The 20508-nt window shown below is 39.6% G+C and overlaps 2 protein-coding genes across 2 annotated transcripts; one reads left to right on the plus strand and one right to left on the minus strand.

Annotated features, from left to right (window-relative positions):
- Positions 1-833: 833 nt before the first annotated feature.
- Positions 834-11184, minus strand: LOC109531061 (beta-galactosidase-1-like protein 2). Its single transcript, XM_019895091.1, has 19 exons — positions 11058-11184; positions 10537-10722; positions 10394-10462; positions 9852-9947; positions 9464-9572; positions 9292-9384; positions 8270-8351; positions 8131-8195; positions 7963-8047; positions 5819-5956; positions 5554-5634; positions 5375-5484; positions 5139-5285; positions 3164-3235; positions 1749-1827; positions 1584-1671; positions 1400-1511; positions 1181-1297; positions 834-1047 (listed from the first exon to the last, which is right to left on the minus strand). Exons 1-19 carry the CDS (start codon positions 11147-11149, stop codon positions 961-963), a joined length of 1908 nt encoding a protein of 635 aa, XP_019750650.1. The 5' UTR covers positions 11150-11184; the 3' UTR covers positions 834-960.
- A 442-nt stretch (positions 11185-11626) lies between these two features.
- ei24 (EI24 autophagy associated transmembrane protein) lies at positions 11627-19586 on the plus strand. The gene is made up of 11 exons (XM_019895257.1): positions 11627-11646; positions 12836-12972; positions 14789-14934; positions 15327-15387; positions 15514-15580; positions 15668-15792; positions 16645-16764; positions 18149-18260; positions 18341-18452; positions 18970-19044; positions 19134-19586. Exons 2-11 carry the CDS (start codon positions 12931-12933, stop codon positions 19294-19296), a joined length of 1023 nt encoding a protein of 340 aa, XP_019750816.1. The 5' UTR covers positions 11627-11646; positions 12836-12930; the 3' UTR covers positions 19297-19586.
- The last annotated feature ends 922 nt before the right edge of the window (positions 19587-20508 follow it).

The following is a 20508-nucleotide window of genomic DNA, read 5'->3' on the forward strand; positions in this document are numbered from 1 at the left end:
CCCGGCGTATCAATTTCTGCTTCCGTGATGCACTGTGCTATTAAAACCCTGATTTTAATGGGAATGGGAGTGAGCAACTGAATTCCATGAATGTGTGGACAAGAGCACAGCCAAGTGAATTGACATTATCTTACTCACATGCATAATAAATGTCATACTTAACCTGGAATTGCTGTGTCAGCATGATGGTGACGTTGGAGGTCATGAGGGATGTCAGGCCCAGCTGAGAGCTGCCCAGCCGAGAGGACACTACACATGTGCAAGGACCGAGGGTGGTTACAAATCCCACTAAAGTGCCCCAAAGTCAGTTACCAGGAGGATAGCACTTGATTTGTCTTGAGAGCTGTCCAATTTCTTCTTTTTAAATTTTGTTCCTAACCAGAGTTCAATAACCTGGCCAATCAATTTTTACGACGCTGTGTGCGTGAGAGAGTGTGTGTGTGTGTGTGTGTGTGTGTGTGTGTGTGTGTGTGTGTGTGTGTGTGTGTGTGTGTCTGTGTGTGTGTGTGTGTGTGTGTGTGTGTACGGGAAAATGATTGACACACTATTCGGTCACACATTTCTGTCACAACAGTCTCTGTTCTGTCGCACTGTGGCAAGTTTCAATATACAAATTAAAATCAAATCCTTGTTATAAGATGGGCCCAGTGATGGATGATTATGCAAAAATATCATTTTAATGATATTTTACAGTCACGTCCTACAGACCGTTGTTTTGTTTTTTAAACTGTAAACTCCACCCTACTTAAATATGTGCTTAATTCTACAAATAGGTTTAAAAAGAATGTATTATTCCCACCCTTTTGTTTGTTTTGTTTTTTTGTGACAGTAAATTCACAAATAACAATTACATTTATTGGCTGCAACAAATATCATTAAAACAAACTGTACATCAGTAAATAAATAATAATAATAATGATAATTGATTCAGCATACAAGACATACAGGAGATGATGAAAGTCACTGAATGTCAGCTGCCATGCCAAGATCTGCCATGTCCTCAAAGTTGACCTTGTAGTCACCTTCTTGCTCCTCAAACACAATGATCTAATGATCATAATAAGAAGAACTTAACAGGTCAGAGAGAGTCAAATCCGATCACAGACATCAGTTGAAACACCTTAAAAGTAAAATGATGATGTTCCTTGCGCTTTTTCATGAACAAATGACTCATACAAACCTGATTGATTCCCCTGTTGAGAAATGGACCGGGGAGGTAAAGAGTCTGCTGGGGTCCAATTGACCAGTAGCGTCCCAAGTTTATCCCGTTGATAAACACAACACCCTTCTGCCAGCCCTGTGAACCAAACGATAATTGCTCATTGCTAATCACTGCACGTACAATATTTTCATGCTAAGGCCTAGAAATGCATAAATGGTGTCAAAACATTCCACTCACCGGCAGTTTCACAAAGGTATCGCTGGGATACTTATACAGAAAGAGCTGGCCCATGAAAAAAGAAGGGAAGCTGGGATTTTCCGCAAGAGTTTTCCAAGGAGCCTGATAGAGACTAAAGCAAGACATCTAATTCAAGCAAACAGTGGCACAAAATAAATAAATTGTTATATGAAGGTGTACAAACTTATAAATAAAGCTGGGTTTCATTTCCAGGCTGTATATTGTGAACTCCCGGAGTGGAATATTGTTTAGCAAAATGTCCCCTACAAGACCTGCAAGAATGCACATTCAAATTGGCTTCTACATTACAACCGGCAGAACAACATCTTACATTTTGTCGAGCAAACACCTTTACGTTGCTTGTCAAGGTCCCTTCCACGGTGAACTCGTCCACAGTTTTCCACCAATAAACTTAACGTCCGCGGTCCCTGTTATGGATTTTGAGCATTTGGTCATACTTGTCTCAAAAAAAAAAAAAAAAAGAAAGAAAACCCCCACAATGTTTACTGAACAAACTTCAAACCAAAAGACTAATTCAAGTGTAATGAGTTTTTCCATTACCCGGTATATTTTTCTAAACAATTGCGATTCTGACCGACCTCGATTTTGTAGCTGACATGGCATTACTGTTCGAGGAAATACAACAGGCTCCGGAGTTACTGCTTACGGTTACATTGTCAATCGGAAGAGTGGCATCAAATGCCGGCAAGACAGTTCATGTCTTTTAACAATGAGAGAGTGGTGATATAAAGACCGGTTGGCACATTGCTTAAACGGGTTGCTGATTTGAAATATCTGGGATCTTGGATGGGTGGCACTGAAAAAGATATCAAGATCAAAAAGTCTGCAGCATGGGGAAGTGACAAAAAATGGAGAAATCATCCCTCCCACGGGCCTTCAAGCTGCGCTTATCCACTGCGACTGAGGAATGAGTGCTCATTTCTGGCTGTGAGGGATGGAACTTATCCCCAAATCACTGGATAGGGTCACTGGATAGGGCATACATCGTCATGCTGAGAACTGCTCTTAACCCTTTCAGGCACCCTGTAACCAGATAACATGATATGCTGTCCACTGTAGTAACTGCTGTCCCTGAAAGGGTTAATGCACATTGGAACCGACATGTCATCGACAAACATCTATGTGATAAACGTCCAAAATTCATAAATACATTTAGACAGAGACGTTTTGCTGGCCAGTGTACAATAAGCAAGGAGGAATGGGTAGATTCCAAAGCATGGGTGGAGGAGCCCATCTTGACCTTCACTGACATCCTGAGGCGAGATACTGGACTCAAAGCATCTGAGCTCAGGGCAGCCAGAGAAGCAGAGCACAGCATATCTCAACACGAATCCGAAATGCTTCAATGTGTACTAATTTGATGTTAAAAAGTGAATGTTAACGCGTCAACATGGAGCTCACCAAAACATGAATAGTAAACGTGATTTTGGTGAGTTAAAGAGATGCTAAAAATAGACGAGGATGCTTCTGGAATTGGAAAAAGAAATCTTTCAGTAAAACAGTTTTCTTTTAAGGTCAGGATTTCAGAGTCCAAACTTTACAGTAGTTTTTTTTTTTTTTTTTTTTGTGGTCATTATTGGTCAGTTACAAGTTACTTCGGTGGTCTTTCTGCAACAACTTCGTCCAGGTGTATATACAGTATCATTTATGGTCATTTGCAGTTTAACAAGGACAAATCAGGATTCATCCCACTGCACAATGCAAAGAAAATGTGTTGATCACTGGTCTATTCTAATTCCATACCTTGCCATCTGGAACAGCCAATTCCAAATTCTGGCGCTTGAAAAGCCCAATGTAACTTTTGTTTACAAAAACCTGTGAAAGAAACCAAACACCTCAAATTAGATAATTCAAAAATTTGGGTCCAGTGTTATAAAAAGTCACAGCAATTTTGTTAACACCATGTACAGTATGTTGTGCATAAAACACTTAGGTAGAAATTTGAACGACATTGGAAGGTCATCTCTAAATACAGTACAGAGTGTTCCATTAACCTGCCATGCATGTTTTTGGAATGTGTACCCGGAGAAAACCCACGTAGGTACCATGCAAACTCCACACGGCAAGGCCGGAGCCGGAATCAAACCCTGCCCCTTTGTACTGTGAGCCCAACATGCTAACCAGTCGCCCATCGTGCCGGCCCATCTTTTAATACAGTCTGTTGAATTTGATTTGAAGCAGAATTGCTCCTTGCAATTGGTGGTGGAAAAACAGTTCACTGGCGCTGATATTTGTTTTCCAAATGGCTGACCCACTGTGCTTCTTTGATCAGATCAATAAAATATTGATCAGCCTCTCTACAGACATTTGATTGATTTCTAGAAGTCACTTAGACCTCGTGGCAGTAACTGAATCCAAACTTCAAACGCAATGTAATGTTTCACCTTCAGGGGGAACTGGATTTATGGCACCCACTGGAGCGTATAAGACAGGGGTCGGCAACCCAAAATGTTGAAAGAGCCAAATAGGACCCCCCCCCCCCCCAAAAAAATCTGTCTGGAGCCGCAAAATAAATAAAGGCCTTGTAACGAAGGAAACACATGCTGTATGTATCAATGTGAGCTATATTAGCCTACTATCAAAATGACTAAGTTGGCTACAAATACACAATGAGTCTTCATGATTAAACGTTTTTTTCCCTTGCACTGCATCCTGTAGAGCAGGGGTGCCCAAGCTTTTTTGACCCAAGATCTACTTTTCGATCAACCGACCTACCGCGATCGACCCGTTACCGCTCACACTGACCAAAGAATGCCTACCTACCTTCGTCGAGGCATGGGACGCGGAGGCATGGGACGCACTTTTGCAGCGTGTTAACTATCGTAGCTCACGTGTACCATTTTAAAATGCTTCTCTCGGCCCTCGCAACAGCCATCCTTTGCGAGTACCCTCGGTGAATTGTACATGAAACGCATTTTTTTTTTTTTTTTGCAACAGCCACCTGCATGGCATCCCGCTCTGCTAATAGAAACGTGTCGCAGGCTATGACGCAAATCTTCGTTGACAGAAACGTTGAAATTTAATATTTATTCTACACATTTTTACAGCATTGGAAAACGTTAAGAATGTTTGTGTAATGTTTTTCCTCCTACAGAAACCATATTAAAACAAAAAAATTGATTTCCCTCCCCCATCTTTTTCTATTTTCGAACATTTTTGAAAGAGCTCCAGGGAACCACTAGGGCTGCGCTAAAGAGCCGCATGCGGCTCTGGAGCCGTGGGTTGCCGACCCCCGGAAAAGAGGAAAGGTGCTTACTTAGGTCTACCAGAAAATGTGATGAAAAAGAGATTTCACAGGGAATGCCCACATTTTCGTGTTGCTCCATCCAGAGTCAGTATGTGGAATGAAAGTGTGTAAATGACAGACAAGAGAGAACAGGAGAATTGGCCATGCTAAAAAAAACATTTTTTGAAAACACCAGCAACTGCGTGCCTTTTCCCTCTTGCACACATGGGAAAGTATGGCTAAAAATTGCCACTGGTTCACACTAATAGTTGTGTGGAAATCCATGTTGGCTGCACAATAGATGACACTATCGTTGACTTCCACTTCAAACTACAACCACAAAAATAAACTTAGTTAACCGTTTCAGGCACAACAGTCACTACAGTGGACAACTTATCACGTTTATCAGGTTACAGGTTGTCATTATTGGAGCAGGAAATAGTTAAATAAATACACCAAGAGCTTAAGCTCTCGTGGAACGTTACAACTCACAAGGGCACGATCTTTAACGTTGTTTCCTGACTTCAATAAGCCTCCACTGGCAATTGTTGTCTCATACAGTGTGTATCCGTGGGACTGTCCATTCTTGTTGTTCATTGGTAGATTTTCCATGTTAACCGGCGTATCTGACTTAAGTGGCTGTGGAGGTAGTAACAAACAAGGCTTGACAGAACAGCAACTCTCTGCTTCACAAAGGCTGACAGGCAATCGTACGTTTAAAGACATACTCCCTCAGTAAAGCTTAAAGCATCCCATAAGGACAGGTGCTGGTACATGATAGCTGGTTCATATGCTTCCTTAGGTTGGAGCACTGGCAGGTCCGGGAACTCTTCACCCCCTAGAGTGGGAATCGAATCAGTATATGGTGCTCCAGCCACATCTGTAGAATATTTATTGTTCATCTTACTGTTGAATTGAGAGAATAGATCTCTGAGGAGATGGTACTTCTGAGTGTACTCTCCAGCTTCGGACAAGGGCGCGTCATAATCTGCAAAATATCGAAAATTACATGCTGTCTATTTTTGGTTGTTGAAAGTATTATTCATTTAAAAGTGCAGGATCCAAAATCATTCAAATACTACTGACCTCAGGGAGTTACATCATTATCACATTCATGCAGCGCGTGTGCATGAAAGAGAATGTGAGTTTATTTTTGACATTGAGGCACCTACCGTAGCTAGGGACCAATGCTTTGTAGGAAGGTTCAGCCAACCCTCCGCTAATGAAACCAAAACTGGAGCCTCCGTGGAACATGTAGAGGTTTACAGACATCCCGCGCTTCAGAATCTCTCTAACAGTGGACACCATATCTGAGAAAGAATTTGAAATATCAACAGCAATCACTGTCATCTTATAAAATATTCAAGTAGATTCGATTCAATAGCAATGACAATATCCTTGATACACGTTGAGCCGCTTTATCTGGAGCTCATTCAGAATACTTGACCTATATTTGAACATTTGCATTTCAATTGACATCGCAAAAAAGTGTCACTGCATTGTCAGATGAGAAAAGAAACAATACTGGACCAGTGTACATCGAAGTACTGTAGTTAGCCCTAATGCGGTGTATTTAACCCTTTTATGCACCAATTATAACCTGTAACCTGGTAACATGATTAGCTGTCCACTGTCGTGACCGCTGTCCCTGAAAGGGTTAAAAGAACAGATATGGCAATGGTAATAATATGAGCCGTGGTTAATGACGTATGATCCTGAGCGACAGACTTTAGAAAACAGTGTTAGAATAAGTACCGGTAGATGTGAAAAGTTGCAGACATTTCTAGAAGATAAATCTATAAACTTTGAATGGGGGGGATCAGCTTGGAGTTTTGTCAAAATTCAAAGTAAATATTTTCTATAGGAAAGGAATATATAAACTGCAGGGGTGCCCATTACGTCGATTGCGATCGACCGGTGGATCGCGGATTCGTCCCAAGTCGATCGCGAGGGGTGTAGAGTAGAAAAAAACAACCATTTGTGTGTCTTTGTGCATGTTAGTAATATATATTTTTGTGTTAATGTAGACTGCACCCTAATCACCCTATCAGTCTCATTTTCACAAAAAGTATAAAAAAAAAAAAAAAAATTAAATAAAGCAGGTAAATCTTTAACCTACGGTGGCGCGTGACTGCATCACCGGAAGTTGTTAGCGCTCAGCAGTCTGCAATTGCAGCTTGTGATCAGAGCTGTTGCGCTATATCTTTTATCGTTATCATTATTCTCATTCAGAGTTTGTTTCGTATACAATTCACCTAGGGCACGGGCAAAGAATAGGAATCTAGAGGGCAGAGGGAAGGACTTTAAACGGTACGTGTGAGCTACGATAGTTAACAGGCTGCAAAAGGTTGTTGTTGCTCATCATGGCGTGCGTGTCTATGAGCCTGCGCGTGCACAGTAATGGGTCGATCGCGTTAGGTTGGTTGAACGAAAAGTCGATCTTCGGTCCAAAAAGTTTGGGCACCCCTGATATAAAGAAATCCAGTACTTGTAAATGTATTCCCAATGATCGCATGGCATAAAATCTGGTTGGTTTGAGAAAGATTATGTAAAAACTGCATCGTATCCCCCTGGCCCCCACCAGAGCCACCTACCCCCACGTTCCCTCTAAGGTCTTCATTTAGTTTATTCCCGGCAGAGAAGAAAAATATACGTGAGGGGATGTTACTTGAAGTATGCGGCTTTTTATTCAGTAATACTTGTAGTTTTGATTTTTCGAAACTTTGACAGTATCATTCGAAACTGATCATTATCTGTGTTAAGTGCAGCTCCAGCTAGAGTGAAGGGCGTTTCCCTCCAGCAGGCTCACCTGTTCCGTTTCCCAATTAAGCCTTGCCAAGTATTTAAGGACTCCCAAGTTGCCAAGTTGCTTGCTGTTGTGCTTCGAGTGTTGTGTTCTAGACATCCAGATAGTATTCATAGTCGCTCTCGTTTTTCATGGTTCCTTGTTTGTATTTTCATTATTTTAGTATTGCTCTTGATCTTTGGTTTCGCGTTACTGGACTTTTGACATTTTGTTTGTGCATTCTTAGCGATTCCTTGTACAGTTCCTTTTTCAAGCAATTTTGGTTTATGTGTTGTTTTTCCTGGCTCCTTATGACCAGCGATTTCTGTTTGTATTTTGTCAGTGCGCTTTTCTGTAAATATTTCTGTTGTCCCGTTTTGTCTGAGGCTGCATTTCTGGGGTCATAAAACATTACAGGTATTGGGTTCTGGACCTAACGTTTGGTGATACGAGAATTTCACCGGACGCGAACAATACAGTGTATAAACATGCAAGACTAAAAGAAAAGAATGTTAAAGTGACAAAACATACCCTCTGGCGGGAGCACGTGGTGGAGGTCACCCCATACATCATACCAGCCTGTCCAGTAATCCATAACCATGGTTGGTCTGTTTGGCTAACAATCAGAAAAGAAGCCATAGTATGTCATTCGATACTCTTTGAAGACAGTGTGGGTAATGATGAAGAAATGACACCTACCTGGATAATGTTCAGATCCTGAATGGCTCTCTGATTTAGTTTCTTCAACTTCACTGATCTCATGACTACAAGACAACAGAATTTAAGCAAATGCTGAGTTTATGGAAGAGAGTGTGTGTATTGGTGATAAATACTTTACCTCCATCTACACCCCCCGACCTAAACATGTTGTGGTTGTCTGACGTGAGCAGGAGCTCACTGATCCCTCTGGACTGCAAAGCCTTTCAAAAAGTCACCACAATTAAAATACCTGTACTGTATAACTTTCTAAACAGAATAGAGTTATCTAGCATTCTGAAGGGTATGCATAAAGGACAGATGCACTTATGAAAAAAACTCCCTATGTTAAGAAAATTGTTTTTGTAAAAATGTTTATGGGTAGTACTAATATTTCAAAATGAAATTAACTGTACTCAAATCTGCGTAGCAATACTGTGATATAAAACTGTTATCATTTTGGTCATAGTAATCGTGATGTGACTCATACACTAAGACAGTTACAGTTACAGTTGCTTACCAGTGGGCGCATCCTATTTGAAATGACTCCCAGTATGTTCAAGCACAGTGATTACAAATATTTATTCATAATAATAGTAAGTAGTTAGTCGATATTTTTAACACATCTTGAAACTCTGCCCCGATTATACTGTTTTATATTGTTTATAAAATGTTATATTTAATTGTCTTATCTATGACCTGTATAAATGTACAACACTTTTCTTAGGCCACAATTGTTTTTCATGTGTTTTATAAAAATAAAAATATTTATTCATAATAATAATAAGTAGTTAGTAGATATTTTTAACATATCTTGAAACTCTACCCCCATTATACTGTCTTATATTGTTTATAAAATGTTATATTTAATTGTCTTATCTATGACCTGTATAAATGAACAACACTTTTCTTATGCTGGAATTGTTTTTAATGTGTTTTATATCTTAAAAAAAAACAAAAACACTATTTTATTACTTTAAAGCTGAGCATCACGGAATTGTTTTTAATGTGTTTTATATATTAAAAAAAAAACACTATTTTATTACTTTAAAGCTGAGCATCAAATTTCGACATTGCTCTTGAATTGGATGTCTTAGTTTGCGCAGGTGCGTCTCATGCTGTGGCCAGTGAGTGTTTGCATTAGTATTTAGTGTGTCATATTACCTCTTTAACGAAAGTCATGTAAGTATCATCCTTCGCAAAAGACCCATATTCATTCTCAACCTGGACGGCAATGATGGGACCACCTTTCTTAAACTGAAAGACACAGGAAGATGTATTACAACAGGCGACATGAACCTGATCTTGAATCAGACTCGATAGAATGTAAGGCCACCTGCAAGGGAACAACTTTTGGAATAAGTTTGTCAAAAAAAATGTTGACAGCCTTAGTGAATCCAGGGTATGTTGTTCTCACTCTCATGTTGCCATCTTGGAGAAGCCAGCTACCAAGAAACAGAAAAGATGCTTGGCCAAATAAATCCACAAATCTACAGGAACAACTAGGCCACAGTGCGCCACCCCATTTCGGACAAAGCTTCACTCACTGAGCCTGAGTCTTCCCCTGACAATGAGACACGACTTTTTCACCCAGCTTGAATTGAACACAGAATGGGTTGTGTTTCGTATCAAGTGGCTTTTGTGCGGCAGTAGCGTAACAATCATTTTTATGGACGGATGTCTACATTTCACCACACAAGGACCTTATGTCTTCAGCGTCTGACCTTGGCAGCCCCCCGAGGTCCAGCTCAGAAGAGATGTAGGGCCCTGGACGTAAAATCACCCACAAACCCAGCTCAGCTGCAAGATTTATATATGCTCTGAAATACAAGAGAAGAGATGAAATTCAATAATCAGCAGGAAGGCAACAACAAAGTATTCACACTGAGTGAAGCTTCATATCACAAAGTTAATGCAGCATCAAGTGTGCCTGGCAACAAGAGGAGCGGGCTATGATGTGGCATTGTGCTTCATATGTGCCACTGCTGTGTTTTTAATCGCTTTGGAAATTGCTGTTGTTGTGGAGATGCTGTTGTTGTCAGGTCGGGTGCCCCGACTCTTGCTTCTACCCAATGCACTGGGGCTTAGATGGTGAGGGAGTGGAACCTGAGTATTCCCATTGTGCAACGAAAGAGTTGCCGTGAATCACCTTAATAGCAATTACACAGTATGTATTTGCACTTGGTGCATATGACCCGACAATTGTCAAATTTAGCAGTGAGGTGGTTAACCCCAAGCAATATGTTGTCAGGTAAATTAGTCTCACTCTAAATCCAGTTGTGTACGGAAGTTGAAGACCTCTCTCTGTGGCTGATGAAGACTCCACGGCACAAATCTGCATTAGCACATAAAGCCCTTGGTTAACTTTGGTCTGGGATGGTGAGTGATATGGTACAAAAACATTCCTACGTGGTGAGGGTGTTGATGCCACAGGCTTTCATTTTCATCAGGCGGTCTCTCCAGTAGGCCCTGGGCACGCGAAAATAGTGGATGGATCCGCCGAGGATACAGAAGGGCTCACCCTCCAAGGTGAACTGGGATGAGTTGGCACTCAGTCCGAATTTCCTGCTCATTCTCTGCCCCGCTGTCGGCATGCTGAAGAATGCAATTCATACTCTACAGTATATGTCATCACATAACAGTGATTTGTGCTTGAATTAACATGACATGCTTGAAAGTGCAATCTTCCCGCACAATAAGCGTGAACATGTTTGAATTGAGAAAAATGATTGTTTCAAATTAAGCAAACCTAATTATTTGACCAATAGGGAAATTATCATAACAACATGAGTGAACATATTCTAAAATGCACTAACCTTATTGCAGTTTTTACAAATGGGCTTGTAAATGAACATCTCTCATATAGTTTGTATAAAACAAACTACCAGTAACTCTCATTAAATTCACAAGTTGGTCAGCACACAACTTACCCGAGGTATCTGTATGTGATGACAACAGCAACAGAAAGGCAAATGAGCGCACATTTTCTTTTGTGCACATTTCTTATCCTGAGGACAACCATAGATGACGATGCGTGGAACACTGCCGCAATTGAGCTTGAACTGTATCTCTGGGAAAATGAAAATGAACACATGATGCTCAAAGCGGTGAGAGAGCACCGCCTTGGGGGAGTGACTCTATACAAAGATTTGACTTATTTTATTTAACTGTATAAAATGGTCGTTGCAAAGAATACTCATCGTTTTTGTTTTTTTTTTTGTAAAATTGGCTCGCACTATCGATCCTTTTCCATTAAAAATGGGACTATCATAAAAGCCTGTACAGTCATGGGTTGAAACAGTAATAAAAACTACGTTTCCCAGCATCCTTCATAGTTGGAGCTTGCGCAATGTGTCTTTTCTCCCCGGCCCTTGATCGTCTATTCAGTCAGCGTTCTTGTTGTTGTTGGTGCTGCCACAAGCCACATACAAGGGGAAGACAAACAAGAAACGTTTGTCCGGTTGCTTGACGCATGAGCTGAGGACCACACTGCCATTGACTGGGCGCTTTCCTCGCGTGGTTAAGTGTTGTCTCTTTTTTCAGTTATCACAAGAGTTGCACAAGGTGTTGAACATTTCTCGTGAGGTAGCATCGTAAACAAACATGCTAGCTGTGTGCCGACAAATTGTGAGACCAGACATAAAATTCTAACCAACATTTAAAGACAATTGTTGACGTGCCATACTATCGATGCTCTTTTCGGCAGGCAAAAAGAAAATGTATACGCTAAACGTCGGGTAACCCTGAGATAGCATGCTAAATGCCTTTCTAAAACAGTATATAGTAGGAACGAATATAAAATTTCTCTATGTCACAAATTCTCTGTAACTGACGTGGTTTCATGTTTGATTCGACCCCTGTGTGTTTATCCCACCGAAATGTAACAACGCAAATTAGATTATTACGATTCTTAGTGTGTAAGTGAGCTAGGGCTCTTTGATCTGTGGTGTTTACACATTTGAAAGTGGCTTTCTTCTTGATCTTTCATGTTCTTTAATGTATAAAAAGCCAGGTAAACACGAAGAACATTTATCTATCTATCTATCAGCATCCTGCGCGTTGTTCTGTCTGTCTATCTATCTATCTATCCGTCTATCTGTCTATCTATCTATCAGCATCCTGCGCGTTCTTCTGTCTGTCTATCTGTCTATCTATCTATCATGTTCTTTAATGTAGAAAAAGCCAGGTAAACACGAAAAACTATCTATCTATCTATCTATCTATCTATCTATCTATCTATCTATCTATCTATCATGTTCTTTAATGTAGAAAAAGCCAGGTAAACATGAAGAACATTTATCTATCTATCTATCTATCTATCTATCTATCTATCTATCTATCTATCTATCCAATCAAAATTCGAGGTTATTACAATTAATTAGCTAAGTGTGAGCCTGCTTATAATTTACAGCATGAATTATTTTTTTTAATTAGGTTATAACATTTAAATGTCTTTCAGTACTTTAAATATTGCAATAATATCAATCTTGCAATATTCAACACCCATATCGCATGTTTTTCCCAATATCGTGCAGCCCTACAAGTTCCCTCTTATTTCATTACAAATTGTATCCATGTAATAATGGAGTATAAGCTAACACTGCTGTGCAGAGCTGTTTGTCTATCTAATCTTCACATTCATTTGTCTTGTCTAGGTCTGCCTCCGATCACTTTCCTGATCCGTTGTACTTTGTCTGGTTTATGGCAGGTTACTGGGTGAATATTTTTCTGCCATGAGAGCTGACCAACAGGTCAACAGTCCCCATTCCTTCTGCAGTTGATGGATCTGCAGCTGGTACAGAGATGACAGACAGTGTCAGGGCCTTCCTCCGCAATGTTGCGACGGTCAGCAGCACACACATGAATCCACAGCACCTGGCACACCCGTGTAGATTACAGACACTGAAACCAAAAGTACCGATGCACTTGGCAAATTTCTTGTGAAAAATATTTTGTACAGCCTTGCCACTTCCAAAGTTGAAAGTCCCAAAATGACTTTATTACATCAACAACATAACCATCATCATACAAATTGGCAAAAAAGTAAAAGTGTGATAATAACCATCGAACAGGAAATGGAAATTGTGTTTTATGAAAGTTGATGTCCTAAAATGTTACAGGTCCTTGCAAAGCACACGCACAAGAAACCCACTTCCGTTTTGCTGTCAAGTGTAGATGGACAGTACACATATATTGTGTTAGAACGTTACGTGACCATATTTGTCATTTCAAAATTACCAGTGGATAAAATAGGCCTTGTAAAACTGTACGTATGAGTTGTTCTCCTTCATTTTGTGGATTAATAAAAAGTCATCCAATGTAACATATTGTATGGGGACCCTAAAAAATGCAATTGGGCATAGTTCACATTGCCGTTTAATGCATCAGTGCATACACAATCCTCATCATGTGGTCATCTTTTTTTTTCTCCAAGCCACACAACACATCCAACCACCAACTCTTACTATGGTCGTGTATGGACAAATTAGCACAGCACAACACACATATTAGTGCACTTAAAACACACATGCATGCAAACGCAGCAAACACATTTGTTGTAGCATAAAATTGTTTATTTATAAAGCAAAGTTGCACTACATCGTGAATTTCATTATTTTGATTACTTGCTGTTATCAAGATATCTGACAGACAAAAACAAAAATCCATTTTAGCCATATGGCACAACCGTTGGATATTATAAGTATCATATTGGTATCAGCACACTAATAATGCACTCCAAGCAAAAACATAAACCTTATAAACATATATAGAGTCACAGAAATTGCATCTGGCGGGCATATTAGCAGATAGACATGGATGGAATTTCAGAGAACCACAACCTGCCATGCAGAATATGAGTTAACAAATGAAAGTATACATTTTGATCTCAACTCTAATGATGCACTTGAAGCATTAATATCAACCCATACATATAATGACAGAAATTGCATCATAATGGGCACTTGAGAGGATTGATATGGATGCAGTTTCACGTCAGTGACTGGTATCCCCAGGCCAGCCTTCATAGCCTCGATACTTTGAAATCAGGCTTGCAGCAGCCCGATACAGATGCCCAGTATCGGTGCTCGTCCACTAATGTCATGAATGATTAGATCTGCCCTCAAACTGCATTTTGATACCCACTGCATATTTTTTAAGTTCCTGATATGTTTGCTCTCCAAAAGACTTTGGTGGAGGCTATCGCATGATGGCACTCATGGTGATGGTATGAGAGAATGAGATGTGATGAAAAATGTTCAGATTTGATAATATGTCAATAATACGTTTGGCTAAACTGATTTTTGCTTTTGGTCATGTATTAACAAAATTGTGTCTTCCAGAACATACATACACGACTATAAACCTTTTGTGTTATGAGCATGAAACAAATATATCAGCTTTGCGCATTCATCTATTAAAAAGTGATCTGACAGCACATTCAGATATGTTGCATGTTGTAATAATACATAAGCCTGATGTCATACCTCTGGTTTTTAGACTCTGGCATTGAGTTTATGAAGGGACTATTAGCGACATTTGTTACGCACAGATTTTTGAGTATTGTCTTCAATGACAAATTCCTGTGTTCTGCACATTTTTTTCCCCAATAACGTATATGGTTCAGAACTTATGTTCTCTTTTTCACCTGGGACCTTTGCAGGGGATCAAGGATTCCATACTCGGGATTGGAACCATCTCCAAGCTGGATGCCCGCATCCAGCAGAAAAGGGAGGAACAGCGGCGAAGAAGGGCCAGCGGGGCTTTGGCGCAGAGACGGGCTCAAAGTGAGGAGCGTAAACCTGACAAGTATGTCAAACAGTTGCTTTGATTCGAAGGATTGCAATCCAAACTAATACAATTACTGTAATGTATCACTGATTTATACCCAGAGGTGCCCATAAAAATTTTGGCGTGGTCCTCAAATGAGCACCGAAGGTGGTTGTTTGGTGCTCATCTATAATGCATTCTATAATGCATTATATTTTTCAGCACACACTGGTTAAAGAAAAAAAAAGAAGTGTAACTTAATTTGGGCAAATATTACCTCAATGTATGAACATTTCAAGTTACAAATGGGCTCAGGGAGCCAATTAAATTTGTAATGAGGGTAAACTGTATGCAATAGTGATTTGGATTACCGGTATATATATATATTTTTTATTCATTTTTACTTTAATTATTTACTTACTTATTTTTAGTGACCCCAAAGTAGCCAGCAGGATCTTTCAGTGCTGTGCCTGGAATGGAGGAGTCTTCTGGGTAAGAGGCTCAATGTACATGTCTGTGATGATCGTGTTGAATCATGACACTCTTGGAAATTGAAAAGAAGTTCTTCTCTCTGCATCTTCTGATAATATTTGAATCTTATTATTTTGTTTTCTGTAGCTCAGTCTTTTTCTCTTCTACCGGGTGTTTATCCCACTACTCCAGACTCTATCTGCAAAAATTATTGGTATGTACTCGAGATGAAGATTTAACCTTAGCGATGGACAGTTCAGTTGTGAAATCCTACTCAGAAAACTATTTTTTGTTGCTACAGGTGACCCCTCGCTCCATGGCAATGTCTGGTCATGGTTGGAGTTCATCCTGACATCTGTCTTCAGTGCTCTGTGGGTTCTCCCACTGTTTGTCCTCAGCAAGATTGTCAACGCTATCTGGTTTCAGGTTGGTCCCCCAATGTTGCAGCATTTTTCTTAATGACCACGTGTTGTGTTTAGGGTCTTCTTCCCCTCAGAGGCAGACAAAGTGGGATGTACTTTCATGTCCATTTTCCACAAAAACGTGTTATTTTATCTGCATAAGAAAAAAATATCAACAACACAAGTCTGCCATACATTCCCATTTTTGTATATTTGTGCACACATGAACAAAAGTGTCGACTCCCCTCAGTTCATGAAAGAAACTTGCGCGGTCTCAGAAGTAACGTGAATATGACAAAATTAATAGTATACAAAAAAAATGGAATGAAAATTAATCACTGAAAATCAGACACTGCTTTTGAATTGTGCTTCAACAGAATAATTTTAGTCAAGAAACACATGAAACAGGCCCAGACAAAAATGATGGCATACACTTGAAATAGACCAGGCGCTTCTGATGATATGTTATTTTATTTTTTTTCATTGATTTTCACAATTTTGTTGAACCAGAATTCTAAGCCAGTGTCGGATTTTCATTTTTATTCTGTGTGTCTATTACTTAGGCCAGATTCAAGTTATGCCTGTGACCAATGTGGATTTTCTTTTCATTAACAGCGGGATGCTAACAATTTTGTGCAGATGTGTAAGTGATATGTTGATTCAACAAATTTGGCATTCATCAAGCTGAGTTTGAACTCAGCTTTCCAAACAATGATTAATCAATGTTGATCATGAATTAACAAGGGTGTGTGTGTGGGGGGGGGGGGGCGGGTTTCCCTCGTAATCATATAGGGCCATTGAGGCTCTGATTTTTGGTTGCATTGAACATACAGATCCATACCATATTTGTGTCTTGATAGTTGTGTACTTGTTGCAGGATATAGCTGACTTAGCATTCGAAGTGTCTGGCTGTAAAGTGCAACCATTCCCAAGTGTGAGCAAGATCATCGCAGATATGCTCTTCAACCTCCTCCTCCAGGCACTCTTCCTAATTCAGGTTTGCACCTTGAATGTGTGGTTAGTTGGGGCTGAAACTCTTTTATATTACAATATAAGTCATTCGTATTGGTCGATATTGCTAATTAATGAATTTTGTATTTTTAAAAGGTTCTTTATTTATTTATTTATTTGGTTGGTTGGTTGGTTGGTTGGTTCAAAATATGGACCGGAAGGGGGGAAAAAAACGCTGAATATAGGTAATTTCATTTTAAGATATATTTAAGATTTAATAAGGCTTCAATGCAACTCTGAAGAAGTCAAATAAATTGTTCAATCTAAAGATAAAATGAAATGCCTTTTGAAATATAATGTGCTTAGTGGGGCTGGGTGATATGGCTGAAAAATGTTTCATGTTATAAATATTTCATTTCAGTCATTATTGATCTTTTTTTTACCGATTGAAAATGGGGAAAACAATTAAATTGATTAAAGATAAAATTACAAGCAATTCAACCGATTAAAAATCCAATTCAATAAAACACAACTATCAAGAGGAAAAAATATTCTTCCAAATATATGGCAGTAAAACTTAATTTTCAAGGACTATCCACCAATGTGTATTGTAATGTGCAATGTTGTTGACATCCATGCTCCTCCAGCAGAGCTCCGTAAATATTTATTAGTGGAAGACGCTGCTACTCCATAGCGCTCTCGTTGAGGCAGTTTCAGTACATTAACATTAATTTCTTGTTCATAAATATAGCGAACTCACACTCTGAGTTGAGCATCCGTCTTAGGGCTACTTTGTCTTTTTTGCTGGCTCATTCTGTCATACGACATTTTTTACTTGCCTGTGTAGTGTGACACTGAGAGGGTATGTGCTGGTTAACATCAGGGATAGCCAGTCCTTAACTTCTACACCATGTATCCATTCAACGTTTTTTGCTCATGTTAGTATACACAATAAAATCTTATTGCAAGAGTTGTAACTGGTCATTTCTTTGTCATTTCTTTTAAAGAAGTTAAGGTTATAAATGACCGATGTTAAGGTTAAACTACGATTTCATTCAGCATACGTACAGTACGTATGCCACACATGGTTGCACATGCGTTCGTGCACTTTGTCGTTGTTTATCTTCTGCACTGGTTCGGGGACAAGTTCACAAAAACAGTTGTGGTGCGCTCAAAACAGGTTTTTGTGCTCCAAATTTCCTCTTAGGTGCTTGTAATTGTGGTTAACCTCATACTGTACCCTCTGCTTACAGCATGCAGAATGTCGGGTTTGGGATTTGCTTCATGGACTTTTTTTTTTTTTTAACTGGTATTGTTTTGAGCACAATTTCTGTTGATATTTTTGAAATGGGATGAATATCTTCGAGCTAAACACACATGCAGTTAAGGTGAGTTCTGTCAGACTGACACTGTGCATTTGTGTCCTCTAGGGTATGATTGTGAGCCTGTTTCCTATCGATGCCATTGGGCAGATGGTCAGTCTATTGCACATGTCTCTGCTCTATTCCCTGTACTGTTTTGAGTATCGCTGGTTCAACCACGGTAAGATAGCCCGGTACTTTTGACACAAACGTCATGCACTTGTCATGTTTGTCAAACTGAAAGTGATTGACGTTTTAAAGGCATTGAGATGCACCAACGGCTGTCCAATATTGAGAGGAACTGGCCCTATTACTTTGGCTTTGGTTTGCCCATGGCTTTGTTGACAGCCTTGCCTTCATCATATATCATCAGGTAAAGCCTCAATTCCACAGATGTACATTATTTTCCCTCTTTGGCTTGATCATGCATTTGTCTGCTCCATACATATAGATAATGAGGTGCGAAGTGTGTGTTAACATGATAAGTTGTTTTCTTACCTGGGTGTTACATTCAAGCGCACTAGTGAAGATTAAAGAAACTGGTATTTGGAGATGAGCTGTGTGGAAATGAGAACTGACGTGACTTTGATGCGCTATGTTTGAAAGAGGTTCCGGGAGAACATTTTTAAGTTGTCTCTGCTCAGCATTTAAGATAAGATAAGATAAGATAAACTTTATTTGTCCCACACTGGGGAAATTTGCAGTCTACAGCAGCACAATTGGGGGGGGAAGAAACAAAACATTTGCTGATTTATGTTATTTACCAAACATGCTAGTAAAAATTGGAATTCAGAAACTTAGCACAAATAATTGTCTGTTGGGTACTAATACAGTTACAAAGAATCATTAAGGACTGCATTACATTTTAGAGTCTTTATCTTCTCTTTTAGTGGCTGCTTGTTCTCCATCCTCTTCCCTCTCTTCATCATCAGCGCCAATGAGGCCAAGACACCAACAAAGCTGTAGTAAGTGACAAAATCAAGCCGAAGTTTTGAGTCATTCAAGTTTATGTCATTTCCCCTTGCCGAGTCATCTTGTACGTCCCGATTTTTAGCCATTTTCAGCTGCGTCTCTTCTCGCTGGTGGTGTTCATCAGCAACAAGCTTTTCCACAAGACGGTCCACCTGCAGTCCTCGATGACATCATCAACATCCTCCGAGAGGCTCACATCCCCTCACATCTCCCCTGTCCGACAAAGACTGCTGCCCACACAGTGATGTTGATGCTGCATGAAGGACCCTCGCTTAATGTGACAAAGGTTTTTCCGAAGGAGTTCCTTAATGTGTTTTGCAGCACTGGGTTTACATGTTTTTAATCTATTCTCTGCCCCTTTTATTAATATTCATTTTTTTTCCACGATGTCAGTGTGACATATAATTGCCCTGTGCCTCACACTCGAAATGCATAATTCACTCACAATTGTTTTCTTTTGTCATTTTTTTCCACTCTCATTTTATATAATGTGCCATTTGAGTGACTCTCCTTTAAGAAAATACAGCACAATAAATCATCTAGAACAGGGGTGTCAAACTCATTTCACATGGTGGGCCACATACGGCCTCGGTAGATGTCAAGTGGGCCGGACCATTAAAATGATACCATACTTTGCTATAAATAACCAAAACAATGTCTTTCCTTTGTTTTGGTATAAAGAAGCACAAGAACATTAGGAAAATGTTGAAATTTAATGAACATATCTTTTACAAAATATTTCATGAAGCACCTTACATTTCCTTCGACAAATGTGCAATTTACTTTTATCATTCACATATATGCATTGCAAATGATCCCACTGATTGTACAAACATTAACAAGTAATTGGTATTGAAAAATATAGTAATGCACTTTAAGATTAAACGAGATTCATAAAGAAAGGAAGTTTTAAACCATTTACACGTGCATATAAAATCTAAATGTAATCTTACAAACTAAGGAGAGTGCTATTAAATGTGTAAATGTGAGAGTGCTATTGATAGCGTCTGCTGTCATGGGTCTGTCACAGTGACGGACTGAGGCTGCTGTTGTCTTCTTCTCTGATCAAAACAGTGTCCCCTTGCGGATACTCAATGAATTGCACCGTATTAAAAATATTAATTCTGTCTTTAATGCATTTTTTTCACGTTTAAATTATCCTGCGGGCCTAATTGAACCTCCTTGCGGGCCGGTTCCGGCCCGCGGGCCGTATGTTTGACACCATGCTTTACATAATCATCTCGCGGGCCGGATTAAACTCCTTTGCGGACCGGATCCGGCCCGCGGGCCGTATGTTTGACACCCCTGATCTAGAATTTGAAGGATTTTGTTTGCTTTGAAGCAACTAGAATGTTTTACCAGTTGCAGTATGTGTTTGTTTGATGGCGGATTGTTTTACCAGTTGCAGTACGTGTTTGTTTGATCGAGCAAGTCTCATATGGTCCTGTGACTGTCAG

Source organism: Hippocampus comes, unplaced genomic scaffold (assembly GCF_001891065.2).
Source record: "Hippocampus comes isolate QL1 unplaced genomic scaffold, H_comes_QL1_v1.1 scaffold177, whole genome shotgun sequence".
NCBI lineage: Eukaryota > Metazoa > Chordata > Actinopteri > Syngnathiformes > Syngnathidae > Hippocampus > Hippocampus comes.